Source organism: Haemaphysalis longicornis, unplaced genomic scaffold (genome assembly GCF_048455015.1).
Source record: "Haemaphysalis longicornis isolate Haplotype H1 unplaced genomic scaffold, Haemaphysalis longicornis Haplotype H1 scaffold_2, whole genome shotgun sequence".
Lineage (NCBI taxonomy): Eukaryota > Metazoa > Arthropoda > Arachnida > Ixodida > Ixodidae > Haemaphysalis > Haemaphysalis longicornis.
Genome location: NW_027526295.1, coordinates 102,452,695 through 102,479,936, shown reverse-complemented (window position 1 = coordinate 102,479,936; position 27,242 = coordinate 102,452,695). Strand labels below are relative to the sequence as shown.

Here is a 27,242-nt window from a genome sequence, read left to right as displayed (position 1 = left end):
CAGTACTGTGCAATCGCGAAGTGAGAACACGGCGACGCCGACTGCATATTCGAGAACGTACTGGAAGGAAACTCCGCCTACTTGAATGGCTAAACTAAACAAAAGCAAAGAAGACGCACGAAATGAAGTCGCCCACGAAAGAAAAAAATCCCGCTGCTGCATGGCTGACAACCATATACGGAAATCACGAAGAAATATCGAAGAAAAGATATTTTAAAATATACTCAAAAGAGCGGGAAAACATCACACAGTAGTCAGTCCTCGTTAAAACGAGGTCCTCCGGGCAGGCAGCTGACTTCGCTGTAAGCGACACTTCGTTAAAAGCGGGGGTTGTCTGATCTGAACGCATTACAGTGAAACAATTCGAATAAAGCGCAATTTAGAATACAGCGATTTCGTCACAAGGATGGTTCTCCATCTCGGTGCTTTCCCCCCGTCCTGCAATCAACGGGCCCGAGGGCACGAAATCCGTGCGCACGAATAGCGCGCGCGCACGTGCTTCGGAGGGCGCGGCGTATACAGGTCCGCTCCCACAGGAGAGCCAGCTGACGCGTTTCCGCACGCCTCGTGCGTGTCCACGCATGGACGCGCCCTGCTCAAGCTATGCCCAAGCAGCGCGTGCTTTCGCCCTGCTCTCTCGCGATGCGGAAACAGACATCCGCGGGGCAGACTGGTGGGAAATCATACCCCACGTCGGCACAGCACACTGCGCCTTCCTGTCGTGGCGTCAGGCAGGTAGGCGCCAATCCCCAATCTATACGTACACGCGTGTGTACGAACTGTGCACACTTATCTGCATAGCACTGGGCATCGCACGAGCGCACTGTTACCTGTTATCTATAGGTGAAAACCGTAAGAGCGGCAGCTCGTGTCGAGTGAATATATCTCACGAGAGCTCCCTTCCGCTCGCGCAGCAAATAAAGGCGAACTGATCCAATACCGGCGGCACACACGTGGCGTCACGGTGGCGCTATCCGTCGCCCGACGGTCACCTCAGCGCCAAGCGATAGAGGAAAGGAAAAGGAGGAGGAAGTATAACGAGCGGACGAAAGACTCCGCAGTCGTCCCTTGCTGCAAGCGAGAGGCAACAACCATGCGCACACAAAACGCCCCTTTTTTCAGATTTCTGCGCCGAGTACCGAGCGATCGGGATCACGCCCTCCCTGTCGTTCGGTTAAATGAAATCCTCAAGTGGATACTTTGAGACTGTGAAGATTGAAGGATGCACCTGACAAACATTGCCCGCAATCCGCGTACACCCACGTACGAGGACCGGATTCGGCCACCACGCGATCGCAAGGGAGTTCTGCTCTCGCTGCGGAGCTTTCCGTGTGAAGCTTCCGCATACGTGCGACACACGCTGTATCGCGATTCCCCTTTCCCAATCCCACCACAACTGCAGGGCCCACGCCATCCCATTTCTAATATATTTTAAAAGACCAGGGCATGATTTTGTATGAAAATTTGCTCACATACAACTCCTACTCGAGTAACAACGCAACATGGAAATGACGCGGGTTCGATTCCCGGCCACGGCGCCAGTTTTTCTGGGGGAGGCGAAAAGCAAAAAACGCCCGTGTGTACGAGATTTCAGCGCACTTTAAAGATCCAAAGATGGTCAAATTAATCCGGAGCCCTCCACTGCGGCGCGCGCCTCATCGCCTGCGTTGCGTCGGCGCGTTAAATCAATCATCAACGCAACATGGAACTAAAAATTGTGCGTAATCAATTTTTTACCTATATATATTTTTTACCGCACAAACTGCAAGTGCATTCTACAATAATTTTATAACTCGACTGGTACTCCAAGTGTTTCATCTTGCGCATACAACCCCAAATCGCTCTGTCAAAATTCCACAAGCCACGAATGACGAACTTTTCCGAAAAATTAAAACAACAAAACGAGTTGTTTAACCATTGAGTTCATAAAATCGCGAGAGTTAGGCGATTTAAACGCATCTGACAAATTTTTGCAATAAGCTCCAACAAGCGCTCCTGTGAAAACGATAGTCGAAAATTTTGGCAGATGCTCAATTCCTATGTAATCACAGAACACAAGTTTAACGCCCAGGTCAGCGAAGAGTCGTTACCGAACTCAATTGTAATCACTATTTCGCTGTTAGTATTGTGAATTTTTCGGTGGGTTTGAATTCTTCCCGCCGAAACGTCTACTCCAGTTCTACAGGACTGTTTTTTAACCGCGAAGCTGTTTTTACCAAATCGTAATTTTTCGTGTCCGCAGTTAAAAATACCAATAAACTGCCGAGCGCACGCACGTGAGCGCGGACCTCGCGGAGACCACCCAGCGTCCCCTGCGCACGTTTGTAAAGCCAAGCATCGCGACGACCACTTAGCGTCCCCGGCGCACGGTCGTCAAGCCAAGCGTATACCCACTTAGGGAGATTGGCCAAGATTGCGGCGACAGCCCGGAAGTTAAGAAACCAAGAAAATGCCGAACGTTCGTGTGTGCGTGCCTCGCGGCGACCGCCCAGCGGCTCCGTCGCACGTTTGTCAAGCCAGGCATACCCACTTAGCAAGATTGATTGGCAGAGATTGACAAAGAAAAAACTCGAGCGTTCGCCGTAATCGTGGAAACACTCGCTCGGAACGAGAAAGACAGTGTATACGCCCCTCCAAGGTGATGTCCAATGATTATCACTTCCAAAAAAATGAAAGAAGCTCGCACCTATAGCAACAATGATGGAGTGCAGGTCGTTTCGGCAGCGAAGAAGAAGCAAATCGGCTGCAACCGTGGACTTGAAACCTTCTTGATGGTCGTGAAGGTTGTGTACCGCTTCGCTACCTTCAAGTCTTGCGCGTTAGTGTGAGCTTCCTTCATTTTATTTTTTTACCCCACAAACCAGGCGGAGGTAAAGCCGTTTGTTTTGTGAACTCTAAAATCTCTTGATTCGTGCAAATGAGCTACAAATCAAACCAATAATGTTTCATACATATTATTGTCCCTACGTTGGCACATGTCTGAAATGATTTTTTTATTCCCTCGGTGTTTCCCGGCAAAATGGACACGGCGAGAGCTCTTGCTCTCTATAACACCGCACTCAAGCAGTAGAGAATAAAATAAACAATGGAGAGCGGCTGACTGCACGTGGTTGCAGCTTCCTTCTTTTTCTTTTCACCAGTAAAATGAGCGAAACGCACCCAAAGCCGAGGCTGCAAGCTATCACGACCACAGTGACCTTCACCAGGTCGTTAGTATGCCGGGAACTTTCTTTTTGCGGAAACACTCCCGACTCTTGGAGTGATTGACGTCCGACTTCAAAGAAAACTTTTATCGTCGTGCGAGGGTCGAAGTCACTGGCAAGCAAGGTGATTTTCCTCGTGGCCGCCGCTCGATCAAGGCGGGATCTGCAAACGCTAACAGTCGGCGAACGTCAGACCACGGTCGGACGTATACACGCGTACTACACAGTTATAATGCGGTAGTGCAGGGGCGCCTGAATTACGACGCGAGGTCTGTGAAGGTAGAAGTGGCGTGTCAGCACGCATTTATGCCGTCTAGACGATATCTCGCGAGGGGCGCAGTGCGTAAAAAGGGGAAACTTTTTCCCCCGTCGATCACGCGATGATGACGTATACGCAGAGTGGTCTCGGCAGCAACCACTTACCGCGACTTTTTATATCCAGGGGATTTTCTGCCAGGCGTTAAACTGCAGTGACCCGCTTGAGATAGAGGAAACTGCGATGAAACCTCTGCGACTCTATGAGCCTATGCATACAGGAAACAGAGGACGACTTGAATACACTGATAAACAGCGCAAGGCAAACTGAAGCGTATACGTCACCAAAAAGTGCTTTCCGCATTTAGTTGAAAGCAACTACGCATGAAGATAATCATATCAGTCGAGTGTACCTTGCTGGCGTACCCGTATAGGCTTCAATACTAAACGCGCTACGCAAAAAGACGGCATGTGACAGACGTCAACTCGGCTACTCGCTTAGTCGCCTGGTTTTTCGGACCTTACGGCTAATTAGACACGTTTTTTTTTTCTTGGTGGGAAGCGTTCTTTACTATAGCTCGACACGATTTCACAGTGCCAGTAACAGATTCCGCGAAGAAGAACCAAGCGCAGGTGCTCGCAATTTGACCTTCAAACCAGGAAGAGGTGAGGGCCCGGGAGACTAAAAAACTCACTAAACTTTTTTACACCCTTTTAGCCAGAAAGGGTGTATCATAAGTGGAAAAAGGGTGTTGGGAGGCCTTTACACCCTTTTTCTTGAATCTCAACACCCTTTTCCCATGGCTCAACAACCTTTTTGTGTTAAAAAAAAGGGTGTTGATCAACTTCAACACCTTTGGTTTTTCTTAGGGTGTTGAAAGGGTGTGGAAAAAATGTTCACCTGTTCATTGAATAAGGTCATGCTTGGTTGCATAATAGCACTTTAAAGAACAAGACATCCCCTCATATACTTCATATATATCTCTACTCGCAAGATATTTTCAAACGCAAAAAAAAGTGCTCGTATGCAATGATCGCTCGTTTCATTATGCCGTGCACCTCATGCCCCAAGTTTAGCTTTGGCACGTGAAACACCAATTTAAACCTTCAAAATTAAAAAAGACTATAGTCGTGTGGCGAAAAGGGTGTTTACAGGCTGCAACATGCTTGGCTTTCTGTAGCGTGTTGGAACGGTGTTAAATAGGTGTTCAGTTGCAAAAAAAAAGAACAGCGGAGCTGGGGGTCGACCTAGCTTCTTCCGGTGTTGCTAAGTTTTGTTATGTTTGCTAAGCTTTGCGATTTTCTTGCTGAGCTAGGATGACAGCTGAGAGGTGAGGCCAAGTTTAACCGGATGTTACAAGACTGTTCCAGTGTGCGCCCCCCCCCCCCCCAACTGCCAGGGGATCCAAGGGGGAAACAGGCTTGATCGGCCCCCAGCTATGCTGTTTCTCCAACCTTGCACCACTATTGCAAGCTGCGCCAATTTTTTTGCCTTTCAGAATCCAAAATAAGACTAGTGCCTTTGAAATGGTAAGAGGTACGCATACGGATACGCCCCTTGTGCTCACACTCTAACAATCTCGAAAGTCGACTTCACTGTTAAAATATGCTATCTGCGGCGGTGCACCCTTTACAGGAGCCGCAGTTCTTTTTCTTTGTATTTTTTGCTAACGCCACCGAAACTAGCTCAAGCTTAAAGAGCTTCACTGGTAATAAATTATCCATTCATATTGCTTTAAACGTCGTGAGGTACAAAACACCGCCCGCTTGTAGAAAATGTTCAGTCCACCCGTGTGAGCAGGTACAAAATGCCTCCAAAGTTGGAGGTCTCTTCATCTTTTGTCTTAGTTGGCGGTCTTTTCTTACACCCTTTTTTTTTTAGTTTCGAACACCCTAATTTCTAGCTTTACACCCTTCTGGGAAAAAGGGTGTTGAAATAATGAACATCCTTTTTGAAGGGTGTTGAGGTGGCGGGGAAGATTTGTTTGGTATGTAATAATTTTTCTATAAGTTATGGAACACGAAAACTACCTCATGATTAAAAAGTTTTTGCAAATCCGCGTGTTGATTTGTATAATTTCATAGTAAAATCCATCCTTCCAAAATTAGCGCTAAAATGTCTGTTTTTTGCGACAAGCCCACTGACTCGATCGGTGGCTTTACCGCACATGTATTACTATAAGTAAGTATGCACTCTGTACCGCTTGCATCCCGTTGGTTTTCTTGCTCAATTCATTTGTGTTCCCACTGTAACTTGTGCGTATGACTATTTGTGTTTAATGCTGGGCGCTTCGCCGATTCACATTGCCACTGCGCATGCCATCACCTTAAAAAAAGGTGTGAGTATGCTCAACATCCTTTTTTTAGAATGTTGAGCATCCTCAACACCCTTTTTTCATCAATACAACCTTTTTTTGCCAAAACACCTTTTAAGGGTGTTAGCCATGGGACAAGGTTTTTACACCGTTTTCGGCCAAAAAGGGTGTAAAAAATTTTGGTGTGAAAGGTAAAAAGCAGTTAGGCCATTCTAAACCGTGGTGGTGTAGGGCTAGTGAGAGGAAGTAGAAGGGGGCGAGAAGTGAATACAGTTTGTCAATAACAGACGCGGAACACCATGCGCAAGCGCAAAGCCACCCAAACGTCACAAGAACGGGACGCCGATCTGGAGCGGCAGGGAAGGGTCGGCAAGCATGCCCCATACGCGGCAGCGGGCCACCCACCCCCTTCGCGAAGCACATCACCAACGACCCGACCCGTTCGGGACACCGTGTGGCGTCTACGACAACCGTTAGTTTTACAAGGACGATAACCGGAACGACGGCTCTCCTCTCGTGCAGTTCTAGTACCAGGCAGAGAATGTTCCGCATTACGCTGTCTGGCATACATGACGAAATATTAGGGCACCTCACCATTACGGATGAGTGTTCGGTGCCCTATTTTGACACTGAAGCGGGACCACAATGTAAAAGCGCAAAAAAAAAAGGCTGTGCTGATCGCGTCTCTTGACTATCACGCTGCTCCTCTCACAGATTAGGCCCACTAGGGGAGGCGTGAGCTTCCCACCAAGTTGGGAGACGCTATTCAGAGCATGTGCTTCATGACACCGCACCAATGCCATGATGATGATGACGCTTGTCATCATCATGTGCCCCCCCCCTCCCCTTCTTTTTTAAGTGCGAATGCACTTTATAAGCGACCCCAAACCATCCACCGCCGGCGGCGGCGGCGGCGGCGTCCGCAGTGCTCCTCTATATTTAAAAAAGAAACAGCATCCGGCGCCAGGTTTCGATCCGAGGACTTTTCGGCCGCAGCGCGACGCTCTACCGACCAAGCCACGGACGCTTTTTTTTTTATTTAATGCCGGTCTTCGACACAACACAGAAACACAAAACAAACTTATTCACATGAGCAACTCGAGCGACAAGCCACCAACCTATATGAAGGCTGATGTCTCTCTAAAATTCCCTAAGCATAGTCAAGGGTTCTATCCTTGACAGCCACTCAGGAGTGTATGCCTTGCGCTTCTGGACTTCTACGTACTGGGATATAGACTCACGAAAACATTGCCGCGTAGGTCGGGCGTCCACATCACCGTGGAGCCAGGCCATGCGCGAGCGCCATATGCTATGCAAGGCCACCAACATAACGAGGTCCAAGGGCGCCCCCTCCTCGTTTTCGACCGCTAGATAGCGTATGCCATGGGGGCTCAGCGGGAAATCTTTATGAAGGGTCCTCTGGAGGACATCCCACAAAAATACCGCAGCCCAACAATGCAGAAAAACGTGCTCTATCGTTTCTGGTTGTTTACAAATTGAACACTGAGTTCCCCATGGCACAGATATCCCTCTATCCTGCATCCATGTTCCAACAGACAAGGTGCCTGTGTGTAATTTGAAGAAAAAGGTTTTCACACCAGAGTGAACCTCCATTCTTTTGACGCGCTTTAGCACATTTTGGCCTGGCCCAGCACGGTAATTATACCTATACATAGGGACGGGGAAAACAACATCGCAAATGTCCTTATACAGTTTTTTGCGTGTCACAGAGGACAGGTACTCTCCAGAAAAACGTGCGAATAGAAAACGGGCCGTCATAACTATTTCCTTCCAATACCCATACACGCCACCTGGCATGCACCATGTTGATACTACATATTCCGGCATAGCACGCGCCAGCCGTACTTGCATGACACTCTGCAAGAACGGGTCACGAACATCTCGCCAAAACAAAAACCGGTTTACCAGCTGTCGCACATAAAGGTGCGCCAGCCCCAAGCCACCATCTCGGACTCTCCGAAACAGGTTTGTTCTGCTGCACCTCTCCCATGTTGAGCCCCAAATGAACACCGCAAATACCCGGTGAAGCCTTTGGACGTTGATTCGCGAACAATGCAGTACCTGCATGATATACCAAATCTTCGCTACAAAGAATAAGTTACATGCCGTGGCCCAAGCCACGGACGCGACGCTGATATCCGTGTTAGTGACGCGCATTATATCTTTAAAGCATTCAAACTACGTCGTCAGCGGCGTGCGTTGGCGACTCAGCGGCGTTATAGCGGCTTGATAACTGCGTGGTGTACACGTGATACTACAAACCCGATGGAAGAGATGGAAGAGAAGGCGGCGAGGCGGTGGGCTGCGGGGGCCGAGCGCAAGCGCCGCAAGCGGGCCGACAACCGTGCATTCGCACTTTCACATTCTCCCCCTCGGGGAAATGCGGGGGAATTTTTTCGGTATATGGCACAAGTTCCTCGGTTATTGACTGCAACTGCAATGATGCGTGCGTCTCACTGCGCAGAACATGCAAACTGCGGTAAATTGCGAAGACACTGTGCGGTAAAGGCAGCCGATAACCGAGAAACTTGTGCCTATACCGAAAAAAAGAAGGGGGGGGGGGGGTCGATAAAGAGTGCTTTACAGCACATACTCAAAACAGTATACTAACCCCAAGGCATGCGATAATTCGTTTACTCGATTTTGCGTCGTCCAGCAGCTTGGCATGTTAAAACTGGGCATACGGCGCCTCGTGTGCGGAAGGCCGGCAAGATTAATGCGCGGAAAAGCTCCCCCCGTACTTTTTACAAGGCGAGACGGCCACCACACGAGGGGCGCGTTTTAAGGACTTCCGAGTAATGCAAGCTACGTGCGGGGTTCCCCTTTTACGCACACGGCAATCACGCGTGCACGCGCGCCGTTTCCTTGTCATACCACCGGACACGGGTCTGTGCACCGGTCCAAGCACGCGCAACACAATCACAACACATTCGCCACGTGTAGGGCGTTCTCGGCCACCGTGCACATCAGTCGGGTTCCGCCGACCAAGGTCAAGCAGACCATTGTGCTTCTTGCTCGATATTCCCCGCCGTCACAAACGAGGGCTGAATAACGACCTGTGTAGAGTGCGTGCTTCACACTACATGTGACGAGCAAAGTACAGCAATTTTGTCTAAGTGTGAAAGACGGGAAGGTAACCCGGGGATTTTGCCGGTCTCCACGTAGCCAAAACCTGCGCGCACCATGTCGTCTTCGTCGTCCTCATATCCGCGCGCAATGTGCCGGTGAGTATATTCGACCAACCATTCCTCGGAGCCTTCACAGACGGCGAGTTAAAAATGTTAATGGCGGCGCCGGAATTCGCCCTCGCAGCTTACAGAAACCGTCTCACTTCCAGTCAGCACCGCCTTCGTCGTCACCTTACTGACGCAATAGATTGTCCGACCAACCAATGCAAACAACACCGTCATTACCATCACCTTCGTCGACTCAACGGGTTAGCTAAGAGAAAAATCAACCGGGTACCTGCTTGCTTCGATTAAAAAGTAACGTCGAAAGACGAGGGCATTTCGGCCGCCCCTGCCCCGTAACACCCCTTTTCTACCATTCCAGCCCCTCGCACCCTTCCAGTCCCGTGTCCATCTTTACGTTCCCCTTCTGTCCCTATCTCCTCGCGCTTCCACTGCCCCGTCTTCTCTTCCCCTTCTCCCGATCCTCCCCCTCCGGCACTTCACTTGCGCTCGTTACCTCTCCCTGCAATCCGACCATCTTCCCCCAGCTTTCCTTCGCTTCCACCCCCTTCGTCTTCCCCCCTCCTCTCTTATCGCTCGCCTCTCCTTGTTTCCTCTGCCTCCTCCGCCAACATCCACCCCAGCACACTCATCGTCTCCCTGTCATATCTTCCACTTACCCACCGCCACTCGTACACCCCGACCTTAGCCTCTCATTTCCTTCTCTTCCCGTCCCCACCTGTCCGTTACACTGCTTTAGGCCTCCTCTCCCTTCACACTCCTCTCTCCTCCTCCTATCGCTGAGAGCGACCGTAACGAGTTATAAATGCTTTAGCCATTTCGAGGCTGCTTGAAAAGAACAGGGAGAGGATAGCCTGTCGCTTCCTTGGTGCAGCTATTTTGTCACAGGCACCATGCACAGGGCATTGGACGCTAAGAGTGTGCACGAATTTTATCATAAAATCTGCCCGCAGAGCACGCTAAGGCTTCGATAGACGACTGGAAGTTTATTGACCAGTTATGCCCCCGTACCGGACGCAGCGTGCGAACTTCATGTTGATTGACTGATTGCGGGGTTTAACGCACCGACCAACGCAGGCGATGAGGCGCGTCGTAGTGGAGGGCTCCGGATTAATTTTGACCACCTGGGGATCTTCATCGTGCGCCGAAATCTCGTGCACACGGGCGTTCTTGCTTTTCGCCTCCATCAGAAAAGCGGCCGCCGCGGCCGGGAATCGAGCCCGCGACCTCGCGCTCAGCAGCGCAACTCCTGAAAACGTCATGTGGGGCGCGCACTGGAGTGCTGCTGCGTAAGGCAAGCCGACAATAAAAATGATTGCAGAGGGTGCATCGGTGTTTGCTTTCCTTACCTTCACATACAACACGATTGGATGGCTGAATGATCCGCCACTGAGATCGAGTGATCTTCATCGCTTAAAAAAGGTGCCTCTCTTGTCATTTTGGTACTGCTCAAAACCGCTCCAGGGCAGCTCTGCTATTTCTTTCTTCGTTTCTTTTTTTCATTTTTTTTTTTTTTTGCCGGTAGAATTTATTATGTGACAGCAGTTATGGGCTTCCCAGGAACGGCTCAAAACTGCTCTGAAACGGCAAATAAAAGGGACCACTTTATCCACTTTTGCGACCTTTGTTATCACGCCGTTATACTAGATGACCTCTTTTTTTGTGGGGGTTCGTTGGGTTGCCGCGAGATAAAAGTGACGGTTTACAACCCAAGCACAGCGGTGACGCTTACGGAGACCAAGTTTTATGAACAAAGGAAGGCGCTCTTCGCTGCTAAAAATTACACCCCAGACCACTACAACGCGCGAAACGGGACAATCAGTTCAACGAGCTCATTAAGTGCCTTCGTAACGCCACACACACGCCGCCCAGGCCCAAGGCCACAGACACGATTCATCGCAGCAGAGACATGCATTTATGCGTACAGGTACACGCATACAAAATTTTAATATGCGGAAAAACATATATCTCATGGTAAGGTGTCCTTTAATGGTCCCAGCGTCGACACGAACGGTAGAAAAATCCAAGGAGGGCCAAAAGCGAACCAAAGCATGCCAGTAGTATATTAGACGAATAGTTATTACCAATATTATAGTTAATTACTGGTGTTTATTGATAGCAATGATTCCTAACACGTATTAAATGGGACTAAGATAGTTTAAGATTAATTAGAGAGAGAAAGAATAACTTTAATGAAAACCAGCGATGTTAGCCGAGCCGTCAGGCTGGCTTGCTACGCTAGATGAGAGAAGAAAAACAAAACGAAAAAAAGAGAGAGAAAAAAATGTGAAAACGAAATGATGTCATTTGATGCGGCCAAAATTTTCAATCAAGAATTATTAGGATGACTAAGGCGAATTAAGTAAATCAAGACACATTAATGATTTATAGTAATGATTCGTACTGTGGGATTGACGTGGTACAAAATGGCTTAAAATGGACTATAATAAATTAAGATGAATTAACGGGTTATGGTAGGTAATTATAAGTAAGGTAGGACTGAGGTGGATTAAGACGGTCTGACGTTCATTAAGACGAATTAAGTAGGGCAGATTAACGAAGATTACGGTGAGTTCAGACGAATTGAAGATGGTAAAACTGCGTGCTTGCTGTCGGGTGCAGGTGCATATAAAAGGCACCCGTAACAATAGTAAGCCTGGCTTTCGTCTTCAAAGCACGTATACCTGTAAGCAGACTTAAGTGCCCAGAGAAATTTCGATACCGTGAATTGCGAGTTGTTCGGAATTCTAGTCGCCAAATGACCACATGAATTCACACTGCTTACTGGAGGCCACCTTGATGTGGGTCAACATGTCCCTCCATTCTTGGTCGCTGACCAGCCAGCCACAGCCACTGAACGTCCGTCCATCCTTCCACAAGTCTGCTACTAGCGCTACTACCACCAGTATTTCTTTCTCTATGCTACTACGTCTAAGCGCTACTATCGTTTCCCCGTGCGTTTGGGGCGCGGTAGGGATAGAATCGAAGGTTCTCAACAAGGGAATCCGGGGTCGCTGCCTTTGTAAGGTCTCGATCGATCGATCGATCGATTGATTGATTGATTGATTGATTTCGATTGATTGATTGATTGATTGATTGATTGATTGATTGATTGATTGATTGATTGATTGATTGATTGATTGATTGATTGTAGGGTTTAACGCGCCGACGCAACGCAGGCGATGAGGCACGCCGTAGTGGAGGGCTCCGGATTAATTTTGACCACCTGGGGATCTTTAACGTGCGCCGAAATCTCGTACACACGGGCGTTTTAGATGCAACGCATCTCATGCTCGCCCCTCTGTCCTTCCTGCATCTGTCCGGCGCTGTCCGCACAGCTGCGCGGCTGCGCCTCTCCTCCTCTCCTCTCTCCGTTAGCGAACATTCTCTCCCAAACAGCTGCGGGTTGGCGCAGCGCGCTCTCACTCCGTTGCTAGGCGCCGGTGGGCGGCGCTGCGCGCGCTGCGCATGTGCAGTACTCTCTCTCTCTCAGCGCTCTCCTCTCCTTCGGGCGCTGTGAATATAAAGCGGCATGCCGCGCTCCGACGCTCTTAGTCGACGGTCGTCCGCGTTGCGCTTGCACTCTCTCGCAGTACTCGACGATTGCTTGATGCAATCGTCGAGCCCCTAACTGTGCATTTTACGAACCAGAAGGCACTCATTCTCGTCTGCAATAAAGACCGTACCTGAGCATACGTGTACTGCATGTGCATTGCATGGTGAAAATGAAAAATTACGCCCACCTCCCATTCGCGTGAGAATCCCTGCTATAAGCGTAATCAATGCGATGGAAAACGCCAATGGAACCCCCCATGAGATGTGTTGCATCCCACCAGGGTTTCCGCGAGGGGAGGTGGGCGTAATGTTTGCTTTTCACCTCCATCAGAAAAGCGGCCGCCACGTCCGGGATTCGAACCCGCGACCTCGTGCTCAGCAGCACAACGCCTTAGACACTGAGCCACCGCGGCGGGTCTTTGTAAGGTCACCCTGCGGAGGCGATGCACGAAAAGGTCCATGCGTAAGAGATTTTAGGGCGCGTTAACGATCATCAGGCGACCGAAATTAATCCGTCGACCCCACTGCGGCGGCGAAGCCAGGTGTTCGAGCTTCAATGCGTCAAAACTCGTTTAATTCGGCGAAACGAAAAGCGACACTATTCAAAGAGACCTACGCTAAATTCACCCATGACACGCCCGTGCGCGCGTCGTTGCGCCACGGCCAAAGAATCATTACGACCAACGTTTCCACGGACGTCATCGGAGCGTAGGAGAATATACAACAGCTGTATATTGAACGGCATCGGTCAAATTTTGCGCATGCAGGATAGTTTTGCAGCTCGGCTATTTTTCTCTGCAACAACACAATAATCATGTACTGGATAACATCGCCCGTCAAGCGACCCGCCATACCTCGTTTCCGCAGATGGCGGGTCGTTTGGCGCTCGGTGACCGAGCAATTGCGACGACACGCACATAAAAATACCTGTACGCCGGGCGCGCACGGGCCCAACCACGCTAATCGCTCGCTCTCGCCAAAGTGCGCACTCAAGCGGCGACGCAGCTTTCGAAGGCATTATGCGAATGATCGCGACGAGAAAAATTCAAAAGGATCCACGAGCGCATCGAAGAGGAGTAGGAGAGGAAGGGTGGCGCTATAATGCTTCCAGCACAATCGCTCAATGCCGAGCACGGCAGCGAACTTCCTCAATGCCTCGCATGACCACCGTCGTTAGCGTCATCATGCGCACTTCTCGTCAGCGCGCGCTGCGTACACGCCAGCCCTAACCGGCCCCATTCCGCATTGCCTCATCACGGTACGTCTCGTCAGACAGGCGCGCATCTTGACCAACAACCGCGAGCACCGAGCTGTCACGACAGTCACTCCTGTGGCGCGTCCTCCTTGCGTACGGCAGTTCCGCCCGAAAGCATTTTTAAAGCGAAGCTTTCGGTACCTCAGTGATGACGGCGTTGGTCGCGCGAAACGCACTACAGGAAAGCCAACTTCACACTTCGCTTTAAAAGGTCCATCAATCACCTCAAAAAATTAAACAACGCCTCCTGTGGTCGGTATCGAACCGAGCTGGGTCCCTGGCGTTATAAAGCCGACGTATATCCGATTGCGTCATTTCGACGCCGTCGCAGCAGTCTGGATTTCGGACTTCCCAACCCCCTCACCTGATCCCTGAGCATAAATAAAGTTGTTTCTCTCTCTCGACTTAGTTTCACGGGAGAAAGCTTCGCGTTTAAACCATTTTTCTCATTTGATGAAAGGGGGCTTTGATTTTTGTTCCTCTCCTAGGCATGCGCTAGGTGTTGGCCACCAACACCAAGTTGATACGAAGTCCGGATACAAAACAAACTTGCCTATCTCCGCCAATCGGCTGCATAGTGTCGCCTTAATTATTTCGCCATTGTCTTCAAGAAGGGGCCCACCGAAAACATTCAGTACGTATCTGCCCGCTTCGCTGCAAATGATGACGGGGCTTTTCCCGGCGCCCCTCCACCGATCCCTCCGCGCCTTCCCCTCACGGCTTCGCTCTCCCCCTCCGATCTCTCTCCTCTCACTAACACCCTCTCTCCGACTACCCCTGCACCCCTACCACTACGCCCACTTTTTGGAAATCATTTCCCCTCCTCCTCGTTTCCTCATATCCCCATTTCTCCTCCGTATACCACCTCCCCCTTTCCCGTCAACTCAACCTCGCCTCCTGCTACGCTGCTCTTCCCGCCCTCCCCTTATTTTCTTTCCACATCTACCCCGCTCCCTCCTCCACCTAATTCCAACCTCTTCCCTGCCCCGTATCCCGCTCCCCGACTGGTCACCACTGACGGGCGCCCAGCGGGTCGTAGACGCACCGACATCATTCCGAACTGGTTCCGGAGAGAGGTAGAGAGAATCTTCCGTGTTTACCGAGCCCAAGAAAGAGGCTGCAGAGGAGACAAACGTCACGTGTGTATTCCTCGATCTTCGCGCGAACGGTCCCAGCAAGCTTTAAGTTATGCGCATATTCTTAAAGGAAGGGCTACACGTAACCAACAATGTCCCTCTAGATTGCGAAAAAGCAACGCTCGACGCACGTTGCTCACAATGCAGCTGAATGCAAGACGATTTCCATTTTGGGGCAGTTCGGCGCATGACAGAGTGCTTAAAATGCAGCGTGCGTAGCACGATTTGCATTTTGCCGTAGCTAACCCATCGCCGTATTTGCGGCCGCTTGTGCAGCTTAAACCAAGCAACTCATTCCTGGACTAATTAGCGGAAGCACGGCGCCTTAGTTTTCGTGTCACGGGCGACATATGAGAGAACACCATTCGCGGGCACTGCGCCAAGTACCACATGATGACGTCACACTGGTTTGGTGGTGGCATGTTTATTTACACAGAGGGGTGCAAAGACGACATGTTGCGTTTTGGCCAAGTTTTGAGTCTGTATACGGGAAAGGTCATGGGGGCTGGGAAAACAAATAAAATAACAATGGCTCTAACGGGATCGGGTGGTCAAAGGAATTCGCTGTGGGGACCTGATGTCTCGAGGAAGTTTGGTACAGCGGTGAGCCGACGCCGGTCAAAGCTTGGATTCGGCGGAGTGGAATAACGCCAATCGGTCACCCTGGTTTGCAATGTAAGGACTCTGGTAAGGACTCTGGCCAGCTTCAAAATTTTCATTTTCACCAACCACAGCTGAATACAGGCTATTTTTTGTAAGTCACACGCAGGTTGTACAGGTTGTACACGCTAGCAATCCGATAAACTTAACCCTGCGGAAGTGTCGCCCCAGCCGGCGGGTGAGTCATACGATAGCGGAAGATAAGCTCTGCCCAACGAAGGCTCATTCACCCGTACACGTGAACTACTAACGGCACTAGCAACAAACGTACAGCTTACCTCAGTTCGCTATTCCGCTACAGTACTATATGAATAAATTTAGAGCGTTCCGGTGCAACTATATCCCCAAACACTTTCACAGTGGGGTTCACCAAATCGCAGACAACATCGCCGTTCTCCATAAATGCTATCGCAGCCAAGGGATACTCGCCAATGTATTACAGCTTCAGTGCACAGCACACACCGATTCTGCGAACGATGATGCATCTCTTCCACACCGATCCGCCTCCCAGCTTCGTTTCCGAAACCACCAGCGGGTCGCAAAGGTAACCGCTACCCCCCAGCGACAAGACGTGCTGCAAACGCATTTAGTTTCAATGGTAAGTCGGCCAGAATCTACACCCACGCGCACCCAGTTGACGTCAGGGGACTACACGTTCCGCCTGGTTACAACACTGCCGGCAGGCACTGCAACGGACGCCAGTTGCGTAACACGGCAGAGCATCTGCCCCTCGCTACCTTCGCTCGTGGGAAGCCCTCTGCCACGTGCGCGCGTATACAAACAGGCGTCGTAAATATAGGCCAGCGCTGCCTCTCCGCCTCCCCCGGCCAAGTATAGGGTCCTGGCGACGACGAATGCGACCGACGACTATTTCGAGCCACGACGACGAGTGCGTGCCGCCGCCACTGCGGCGACTGAATAAGGGGGCTGGGGAAAGGAGTAGCGGCACAGGTGGCTGCGATAAAGAGGAAACGCCGGTCGATGGCCGCCGCCGCCGCTGCACGAGGCGTAATTCGGCCGCTGGAGGGCTTCCGTAACCTTCACCCAAAACACTCGACCCAAACAGAGGAGGAAGCCGCCACGCAGCCGGCGCGGAAACGGGTTTCGCTTTCTTCCACGTTGGCCGACACCGTTCCCTTCACGTGTCTACGCCGCACCTGGACCGGCATTCTTCTAAGCCGCCTGCTGACGAGCTCGTTGGCGAGGGCGCTTTCGCTTTTTTAAGCGAAGCTTCTATTGCTGGTACACGGGACTTGATAGCGTCCGCGCGCGCGCGCGGAGAAATGCAATGTGCGAAAACCAGCTTACAAAGACCAAGCTTATCGCCGAAGCAAACGCATATAGCCGCTCGCGTCGGAGCTATGTGCCTTTGTGAATGTATCACGTGGTGCGCGCCAGATAAGGCGGCCAAGCACCTTAGGGATGGCCGCCGTCAACGCTCATAAGAAATAATATTTTCTCGCACCTGCCCCACATTTTTTCCGCCATCCCTGTGCCATGTGCTACAAAGCTTCGCTCGTCGTCCACTTTAGCAGGACCGGAAGGGCGAGTTGATTTTAAAAAAAAAACACGGTCGTCTTCGGTCGTCTTCCTAGGGCTACTAATAAACGCGAGAATTGTGGTCCGCCTCTCTGTCACTCGATTCGGCAGCCTGGACAAAGTGAGAGAATGCATGAACACGAAGCATGAACATGCATGAATGCATGAACAGGCCGGACCGCCGCAAGCTGATAAAACTGCTGGCAGCGCAAAGGAAACCCGAGGCAACGTAACGCGTAAGCACATAACCAAGACTGCCAACGTTCATTTAGTTACAAATACCCATTGGATTGAATTGTACGATTGCAAACGGGAAAAGAAAAAAAAAAAAAACCTACGCGTTACAAAATCCTGCTGGAGAGACGCCGGATAACAGCGAGCACTGAAAACATTTCGCCTCGTGCTGTTCCGGCCAGAACCAAAAAACAAAAGACTAAGAAAAAGAAGCGCGAAATTCACCCATACGGCGCTCGGGAGGTGCGAATACGCGAAAATTTAACTGAACAAATCTCCGTTATATTAATCGTAATAGAATCGCGAGATAAGAAAGAGCTTGCGGGGAGAGAAGAGAGGAAGTTACGTAACAGGCAGCTCGTGACTTCGTACTCAGTTTATAAATTGGTTCTGGATCGCCCTTAGAGGGTGCAAGAATAGCCCTGCCCTCTTTACAGCCCCGCAAATATATATATTCCCAGCTATTGAAACGCGTCCGCGTCCTCCTCCCCCCTTCCAATTCTTTTCATCCAACGGGGGAATAGATTTATGGGAACCGCGGCGCGGAATCTCTCTATTGACGTCGTCCATATCCCGTGGCGTATAAAGCGTGAGAGGTGTATATATAATTTGAGGACTCTGAAGACGTCAGCCCCGAGGCTTGGCCGGCGTTCAAGGTCTGTTTTGCAAGCAGCCTGCCTGAGGGGTCCCTCCCGCTTCCGCGTAGTGCAAGAAGAAATATAAAAAAAAAAGCCGACTGTGTTTTGTTGTCCCTCTTACGCGCCGCAATTTCGCACTCGGACGGGCGTTAATACCCACGCGCGATAATTGCGAAAATGCCGCTAAGTATACAACACGTTACACAATGAAGAAGCACGGCGCTAATTTCGCGTATACGCCGAACAAAAACACGTTCCCTCCATGTACTTAGCTTCGTATATTTAATCAGCCCAGAACGAATTTGCTTCTCAAAATTCACTTACGTTGAAGGCGAAAACCTTACATTGCTGTCACCGTCCGATCAACGAAATATTCGTCGCTGTAAAGAGGGAACAAAAAAAAAGAATCCCGGGCCATCTCCACTGACGTGAAACCTGGGGAGGGGCGAAGCATGCAGTGTATAAGTGTATTCTTGGCGTCTTGGCGTTTTTGCCAACGGAAATGAAACCATTGAGGGGTAGAGGTATACAGCTTTGCTGCAAAAGTCTCTTTTCTTTGAAGCACGAAGCTCTCTGGCGCGAGGCGTAAACGAGTGTCCCGGTGTTTTAGTACCGTGGCTACATGAGACGCCGATTACGACGACGACACGAGACGCTAACAGCCCCAACCCCTTCGCCCATAACACACGCGAGCCCCAATCGGATTTCAACCCAGACTTCTCCAAGAGCTGCCTAACGCGCTACCACTGCGTTATCTCAGCACGGTGCCCGTGGTAGGAAAGAAGTTTTTGTTGTTCCTTTCTTCGTGAACACACCCACCTGGGGGATTGGCCAGGAAACGGGAGCCTCGAGGGACTCATACGCCCACTTCAGAAAACACACAAGAATATTGATTTGAAACGCAAAAGTTGCAGAATAACGCGTGCCGCGTGACACCTGCACTTGATGGCACGTGAGTATAACAGGCGGACATCAGACGCGCAGCACACTGATTCTAGTGAAGCTGCGTCAGTCTACTTGCTAGCGTAAATCGCGCCGTAAGACAGGGAAACTAAAGGGAAGAAAGAGACGCAAATGCGACGTAACAGTAAAAAAAAAAAAGGTATCGACAGGCTTTCGCACTCAAAGTCCGTAAGCAGATTTAAGCGGGCCCGAGGAATGTTTTCCGCTTGTTTATGCGCTTTTTTTATTTTTATTTTTTAATTTCTGGGCCAAAGCGCACATGCGTTTCCAAAATCCGTCGTCGGGTGGCTTCTCCACACGCCCGTACGCCGCAGTACGACCTTTTCGCGTTGCTGACACACAAGCAAACCCGCTGAGAATACAAGTTGCCCAGGCACACCACAGATCGCCGGCCACACAAGAGAGCACCCGCCCGTCAGAGTAATTCAAATTCCTCTAATAGTGTGCGCACACTCACGCGTATAGTACAGTCATCGTTTTCACGTTGGCACTTACTTCCTCGGGCGCATATTGCCTACACATACGACGCGAGATCGTTAAAAATGTAGCTTTTTTTCTCAGCCCCAGAAAAAAAAAAAAAAAAAAAGAAAAATCGGAGTGCAGTCCGCAAGGCGCCTGTTTCTGCTGGTTTCGGGCGCAGAGAAAACCTTGGACACTCTCTTTACCCTTTGCAAGGCTCCCTGGGATGTCATTGCGGTTCGTTTTCTCCTTACACCCCACCCTTTTTTGTTTCGTTCTTTATCTGCTTTGCATCATCAGGCATTCCCGGAAGACGGCAGAGGCCGCATATACGCACAAGGATAAGCGCCTAAAGTTGACAAGCTCGGCGGAACGCGAGGCCGAACCGATAGCCTCCTTCCGAGACGTAACAGGCCGTTAGGGGGCTAAACTACGCGCGCTCGCGCGACAGCAGCTGCCGCAAGAAACACAGCGGGTCAGTCCTAATGGTCCCGCACCACCAGCGAGCAAGCACCAGCTGCGCAACGGCAGTTAACCGCCAGTTTGGCCAATCTCTGCCGAAGGTCGGTCCAGTGCGCAAGTGCGCGCGTGTGTGCGCTATATTGACGCCCCGATGCAGATCGCGCGGACAAACTGCGCAGAAGGATTCGGGGGTAGCCCATGAATTAAGCATTCGCTAAGTTAAGCAGCAGCGCAGAGCTGGAACTCGCCGCATCGTGAAGGCGACCCGCACGTCAATGTGCACGTCGCACGCTATTTTACCGCCCGCATGTAAGTCAGCGCGTATAACAAGGTTCTAATGTTTAAAAGAGCAGAGGAATTTCTTTAAAAGAATTACACACAAGAAAGGTGACTTGAAAGACAGAAAAAAAAAAGCAAGCCGGAAGCCTGCACTGCGAGCGGTCCGATATGTCCTCCTTTAATTCGGTTGTGTGCGCGTGACCGTCATGATGGCTAAATGCACTCAATGATAAGGCGAAAGACATGAGCCCTCACCGCTTGCGACGCGCAGTCTTAGTAGGAAGTCCCGAGTTTTTCGGCACAGAAGGGATTTAAAGCAGAATCTCTGCTCTCGGCTGCAACCTAAAACAGTTTCCGTTAGTAATAAAGGGGAAAAAAATACGTTCGCAAGTGTTCTGAGAAATATCTTTGTTCCGCTCGAGAGTTTCAACCATTTGTGGCCCCAAAAACTTTTGTCAAAGACGGTACGTGTCAGCCTTTGTCCACGTTGACGCCATATCAAGGCCCGCGGCCACTGGATGAAAAATCTTGTCTTCTGCAATCAAGGGTGTCATAATACTTTTCGTAACAAAAAATAAACGCCACGCTCAAAACAAGGTCCCAATAAGCGGCATGATCGTACGTTTCTGTAAAAAACAAGCCCCGAAGAAGTGGGTGCTTCACACGAAACAATTTCAAGGCGACCGCCTTCGGTGCTCATCAAACGCGAGATGATGCAAGCAGGAAGCTGAAAGAGAAAACTGATCTTCAGAAAGGTGTGCTCGTGTGTCGACTGATTGTGGGGTTTAAAGGAGCCATGAAGAGAAAATACGACTTCGTTTAATTTGAAAGAACTAGGATTCAGTATCTCACTCATCTCCATTAGAGCCACAAAAGATGTTTTTAACGAAAAAAAAACAAGTATTTAAAAACTGTCAAATTTTGCGCCACAGTGACGTGTTATGAGCAAGAATGACGTCATGCGGGCCAACAATAAAACATAATTTTCAGTGCGTTAACTGCACGTTAGCATTCAAGCGATACGGTCAAATGGAACTAGAGGTCCCATTACAGACGTTCAGTCGAGTGTCGTCGCGACAGGTAAGTTGGGCGGCCGCCAATCGCACAAACAAGGTTCCGTGACGTCATAGAAAAGTTGAGGGAAATTGGCTAGGGGGTCGCGACTGCTTCACACGTTTTCTTTAATATCTCCGTTATTTGTTCGAGGATTGCGACGATATTGGTATCATTGTTATTGGGACTAAGCAGTCTTTCTCATAAACCCAACTTCTATTTTGTCTTCATGGCTCCTTTAACGCACCGAAGCTACACCTGCAGGCTACAAGGCGCGATGTAGTGGACGGCTCCGGATTAATTTCGTCCACCTAAGGATCGTTTTAACGTACGCACGGGCGTTTTCGCTTTCCGCCTCCATCAGAAAAGCAGCCGCCATGGCCGGGATCGAACCCACGTCCTCGGGCTCTGAAACACAACGCCTCAGCCACTGAGCTACCGCGGCGGACGAGTGCGCACGTATCGTCTTACGCGCACGTGGCTGCGAATTTATCTCGTTTTCGTTCACAACCTCAAAGCAAAGTCCTTTTCGTAATCACAGAAGCTCGCAGCTTCACAGCAACAACCGCCACCAATGCACACACTCCCTTAGGTGCGAAGGGGCTAGCTACTCGGAGGTTAGGCCGGCGGCCGATATTCCCGAGTTATCTGGGATCCCCTCCAGACACCTGTTGAGATACGCGGGCAACAACAGGCCCGAACATTGTAATTCAACCTATAGCTCCAGTTCACGTGATCACCGGGGACCATTTTGCAGCAGTTGATGAGTGGAAGGATTAAAACGAGCTAAAAAGACGCGGACACATGTGCGCAACCCTTGCTCACTTGCTCGTACGTTTTTTTTTTTGTTTTTTTTTTTCTTGTTACTTGTCGGCTTTTTGCTTATTGTGGCGAACACTGGCGTCGCAGTCACGTACGGTACGAAGCGATCACCCTCACTTTTTTTGCTTCCCTACTGCACATGGGCATCTCGCGTTTGGCGAGAGGTTCAGTGAAGTCCGGCATCGTCCTGTGTATACTCTGTTCTCGTGTCCGCGTCTTTTGGGTTGGTTTTAATTGATCAAGCCTTTTTGCGGCGCTGACAGGTGTCGCATCTCCAAATGCGCTCACCCTGAACTGTGACACAGCACAGAACCCCTCGCTTCGAGAACTACCACAGTGACGGACCCACACGTGTGCGCGCATGTTCACTCCTACGGGCTGCGTGCGACTCGGGATGCGCACACGTGCGCGCAGGAAGCTCTGTTCGCCCTTCGCCGTTCCCAGTGCGCGCTCCATTTTTCGCCGCGCGCGCCCGAAAGCTAAGGAAGAACCCGACGGTCACGTTCTTCGTGACCGTGAGGTTTTTCGGAGTCGGGAGATTACGCTCTAGTTCGCCGAAACTAATTAATACCGCGCCGAGAGTATACACGACATTGGCGGCCACAATTTTTCTTACGGCTTGCGCATGAAAAGGGAAAATATAATCAAGAAACAAAAAGCGCCCGCACGGACAATCCCAGTGCATCGGCGACGCTTTTTCCCCATGAACTCACGCGAGGAATTCTCAGAAGGGCACCCATTAATGTCGCGATTCTCGTAAAGCGAGACCGGCGGAAGAATCAAGGTTTCGATTCCCCGCTGCCTCGGAAATCGCATCTCATACGCGGCATCTCAATAATCAATAGCCCACTATTTTTACGCGCGCGGTATCGACGGGACGTAGCCATGGCGACAGACTGCCCCAACTTCCAACGCCTCACTTTATCCTGTCCCATCAGTTCGGCCCCAATTTATCCTAGTTTCTACGAACCAAGTCAGCTAGAAGGGTAACTTATCAATCTTATTTTCGTTACTGTAGCCCCTTGACGAAAGACGCGAGACAATAACAGCGCATACACGCGCACAAGCCATGCAACTGAACGCCATCTCGCACACGAGAAAGATACAGGCCATCTATATAGAGAGTCACTTTTCGGCATACGCGTCAGCACCGTGGTTCGCCCCCACTGCCTAAAATGTCGCCCTAGACCAATGTCGTCGACTAGCTTCTCCATACGTACTCCCAAAGCCTGGTCCCAAAAACCTCCTCCGCCCGCCCGTGTCACTGGAGTACACCGAATATTCCGGATAGAGTAGATTCGGGGCTCCTTAGTCCAAGGTTCGACGAAAACTCGTCAGGCGAGGGGGATTCATAGATGAAACACAAACAGGCACTCGCCTTGTCAAAAAACAAACAAACAAATAAAGACATTTCGGGGCCCCTGCGGTTCACAATGAAGAGGGGTGTGAAAGGGCGCGACTATTTATACATTCGGTGACGCAGAGTGCGCATTTATATCTCGGGGAGATTACCCCGCGACCGGTTAATCGTGTTTTTAGTTGGTTGAATATGTACTGATTCTAAAAGTAGTCGCGTCGATGGGCGCTTCTCTGATGCGATTACGCTTGCGGAATCCCAATCGATGACGTTATTAGTAGTCAGGTGATGATCCGCCACGGCATTCAAGCTTGCACTGCCTTTTTTGACACCGTTCTGGTGCTGTTGAATTCTTCTTTTAAAAAATTTCCGGTTTCACCTATGCAGGATGCGTCGCAATCCTACGTAGCCCTGAGAGGACACCAAAAGGGCGCAGAGTGGATGTCTTAGTGGCACACACCCTTATTGCCTTAAAAAGATGTAGTGCAAGTGGAATAAAGGTGTTGGGAAGTAACTACAACCTTTTTCTTAGGTTCCAACACCCTACATACACAAGCTTCCTCGTGCGGCAAAAACGGTGTTGAGCGACTACAACACCCTCGGTTTTCTGCAGGGTGTTGAAAGGGTGTGTTGTGAAATAGGTGTGCAGTTGCAAAAAAAGAAAGACAGCGGAGCTGGGGCTCGACCTAGCTTCTACAGGAGTTCCTGTTTTGCTAGGTTTTTCTACGCTTTGCTATGTTTTGTTCGGTTTTGCGATGTTCGTGCTAGGCTATAGGCCAAGCTTGCTGAGGGGTGAGGCCAAGTTCAGCCGGATTTCACAAGGCTGTTCCAGTGTGTCCCCACACTGACTGCGGATCCAAAGGGGAAACAAGCTAGGTCGACCCCCCAGTTCCGCTGTTTCCCCGGCCTTTATTTTCTTTTATTATAAAATTGCAGCTCCAAAAATATTTGCCACTGATTATGCAGAGGCTTCATGCAAGATGAACAAGAAAAAAATGCAACCCTTTTTTGTTGGTTTTGGCTTCGAGACAAAACCAGCCATATGGCAAGCTTAGAGACAAGTAGACGAGGAACGTCGCTAGCTGCGCCGCCTACGGAGGCCCGCGATTGCAGCGCCAGATTTCCCCCTAGTATATAGCATTAGTATGAAACTCCATGCATAAAGTAGAGTGAACTAGAATAAATTCTAGTTCACTCTACTAGTGAACTAGTGTTGTGAGTTACGTGTTCCTCTCGTCCCTGTTTTAGCGCCGATTAATTTTTAGCAGTATGTACCAACTCGCCCACATCAAGCTTTTGTTACATGAAGGAACGCTCGCTGAAGCACGGCTCGCCTAGACAGTGGCGGCAGGTTTCCTTCTAATATATATAAGTATGATGAAACTCTATGTCCTCTCCCTCCCTTTCCACACTCCGATTGACGCTGCGGTGAGTTCCAAAGGCGGGCGCTCGCTTCTGCCTGCCGTCGTCGTAGTTTCGGTTGGCTGTGATGAAGCCTTTTTCGCGGAGATTTGATGAGCACGGCTGATGAGCACGGCTGATAACCACGGCTAGAGCCCGCGGAAAATCGCTCAATGAGCCTAGTAACGCTCTCAAGATAAAAAACGATGCAGTCTCGCAGGTTTCGTGTGTCCGCGAACTGCAGCTCGCTGCTGCGATTGCGGATATCGTCCTCCCGTTGCTGCCTGGAAAATAAGCTGGGGCGCACAACTGGTACATGCACTCACCTGCTGGAAGGTCTCGACGGCCGGCGAGTGCGCCCGAAGGGAGAGCGACAGCTTGAGCAGCGCGAGCTTGGCCGGGGACAAGTGCTTGCCGGCCACCTCGAGCACCGTCTCGTACTGCGCCTTCGGGGTGCCTGCGCCAATTGAGGCGGAAGAAGAAGGGCTCGTCCCACTTGTCCTACTCCAGCCCCTCACACACAAATCGGTCCCTCGAAACCGTCGCAATGACGGGAGTTTCGTTGTGGCGCAATCCACAGATAACCATAAATGTTACCAAGATGGTATCTCGCGAATATAAATCACACGTCATTATTTAGAAGTCCGGCTAAACGCGTGCCTGATTGAAGGTTCCCACGACCAGAGACCACAAAAGAGAGTGCACGCCACAAGCGCTGAACGTCGGCCAAACGAGGGCTGTTATGCCATTATTTAAGCTTCGCAAATGCAACGGCATTCCGAATTTCGCGTGCTAGAGTCACCCTTAGAACGGCAAATGGATTAGTAAGGTTCTTTCAAACAGCAAGTGGCACTGGCAGCCACAGGCAACCACAGATGGAGGCAGAGATGCCCGTAGCTGTGCCGTGTCCGCTGAGGCTCGGCCCCCTTTGTTACGCGCGTTCGGGGAATTCGAGATCACGACGCGATGTTAGTAGTGCAACACTTCGGGACTGAGTGCAAGTATCGGTGGCACTGGCGTAAGCACAGGAAGCGTGGGAACAAGGGGACGCGGCCGCCCCTCCCGAAATTTTCCATCCCGGGGCGAGGCGAGAACGGACGAGGCCACTACGTCCGCCTAGCATGAAATAATGACCACCGATAATTATTTTTATGCCGCAAGCTACGCAAAACCGATATTCGGCCTCGGTATATATGCCCGACACCACGATAATCATCTGTTTTGTAATTTCACTGGGGAAAAAATGAACGAAGCGATGGGAAAGTTGCGTAGAGTAAGGCATCATCCCTAAGTTTCTTTACGTTCAATTTGGATAAATTACTTGATTACTTTGTTTTTCTTCGTTTGTTTTTTTTTTGTTTTTTTCCTTTTTCCTCCTTCCATGATTCACATTTCCCAATTCGGCTCTTCCCCCCATCCCTAATGAAATCCTGCATCACTTTTTGGTGTAGTAGTTCACACACACACGTGCGCGCACGATAACCAATTTTATTATGGCCGCAGGGTCTCTACAACATGTCATTTCAGACGGCCCAGAACTGCTCCAGAGCAGCTTCTAATCTTTCCTCCCTTTTCACAGCAGCGCTGTTTAATTGAGCTTTTAGTCCCGCCGTAGAGCGTTGCCAAAAACTCAGCCCAGCCGAGCGCACGTAAGCGTGCGCCTCGTGGGGAGCGCCCGGCGTCGGTCATTATTGCGCCACGTGAGGAGCTTATAAAAATACCGAGAAAATATCTAGCGCACGTGACCGTGCGCCTCGTGCGGAGCGCCAGGCATCGGCCAGTTTGACCTTCGAAAACACTGCCCAGCGTTCGTGGGGTGATCTCCCGCATGTTGTTCACCGCGCCAGTTCACGTGCGTTGGCATCTGAAGTGCGGCACGCTACATACGCCTGGCTCGCGAAGCCGGTTGCCGCGGGTTCTGGCGCGTGCTAACGCGCTCCACTGTGGGAGAGATGTGAAGGCCTGCGGAGAAAACAATCCGGGCCTGCTGCCAGTCATGGACATGTTTCAGCCGCAAGTTCGGAAATCCATGTGAAATGAGATGCAACAGCCGGGCCTCCGACAAAAGGGACAGGGGCCGCCAGCTCTGCTGTTTCTCGAGCCTTGCGCCAAATGGAAGATGCGCCACTTTTTTTTTTTTTTTTTTGCTCATTAAATTTCTACTTATATTAGATTTAAGAAATCTAGATATAGATTTAGGTGATTAAACTTCTACATTAGTGTTTCTGCTTATGCTGTTTCGTTCTTACCTCAGTTTCTAACTGTGTGTTCCCCCTTACTCTATGCCCTACCACGGGCCTGCAAGATGTCTTGAATGAATGAATGAATGAATGAATGAATGAATGAATGAATGAATACAGCAAGAGCAGTCCTTGACTGCACAAAAACTTCTCAGAACTATTTTCAGGACCTCTAAATACATTTGCAGCCTGTTTGTGTCCCCC

At 50.3% G+C, this 27,242-nt stretch overlaps 1 protein-coding gene across 4 annotated transcripts in view; it reads right to left on the bottom strand.

The window, feature by feature from the left end:
- The window catches only part of Uggt (UDP-glucose-glycoprotein glucosyltransferase), a 166,290-nt gene that overhangs the window by 112,089 nt on the left and 26,959 nt on the right, over nucleotides 1–27,242 (bottom strand). For all 4 annotated transcript variants that reach the window (XM_077698077.1, XM_077698079.1, XM_077698080.1 and 1 more), the window contains exon 4: nucleotides 25,125–25,255. In XM_077698077.1, coding sequence (XP_077554203.1) covers nucleotides 25,125–25,255 — 131 coding nt within the window. The remainder of the gene's footprint in view (nucleotides 1–25,124; nucleotides 25,256–27,242) is intronic.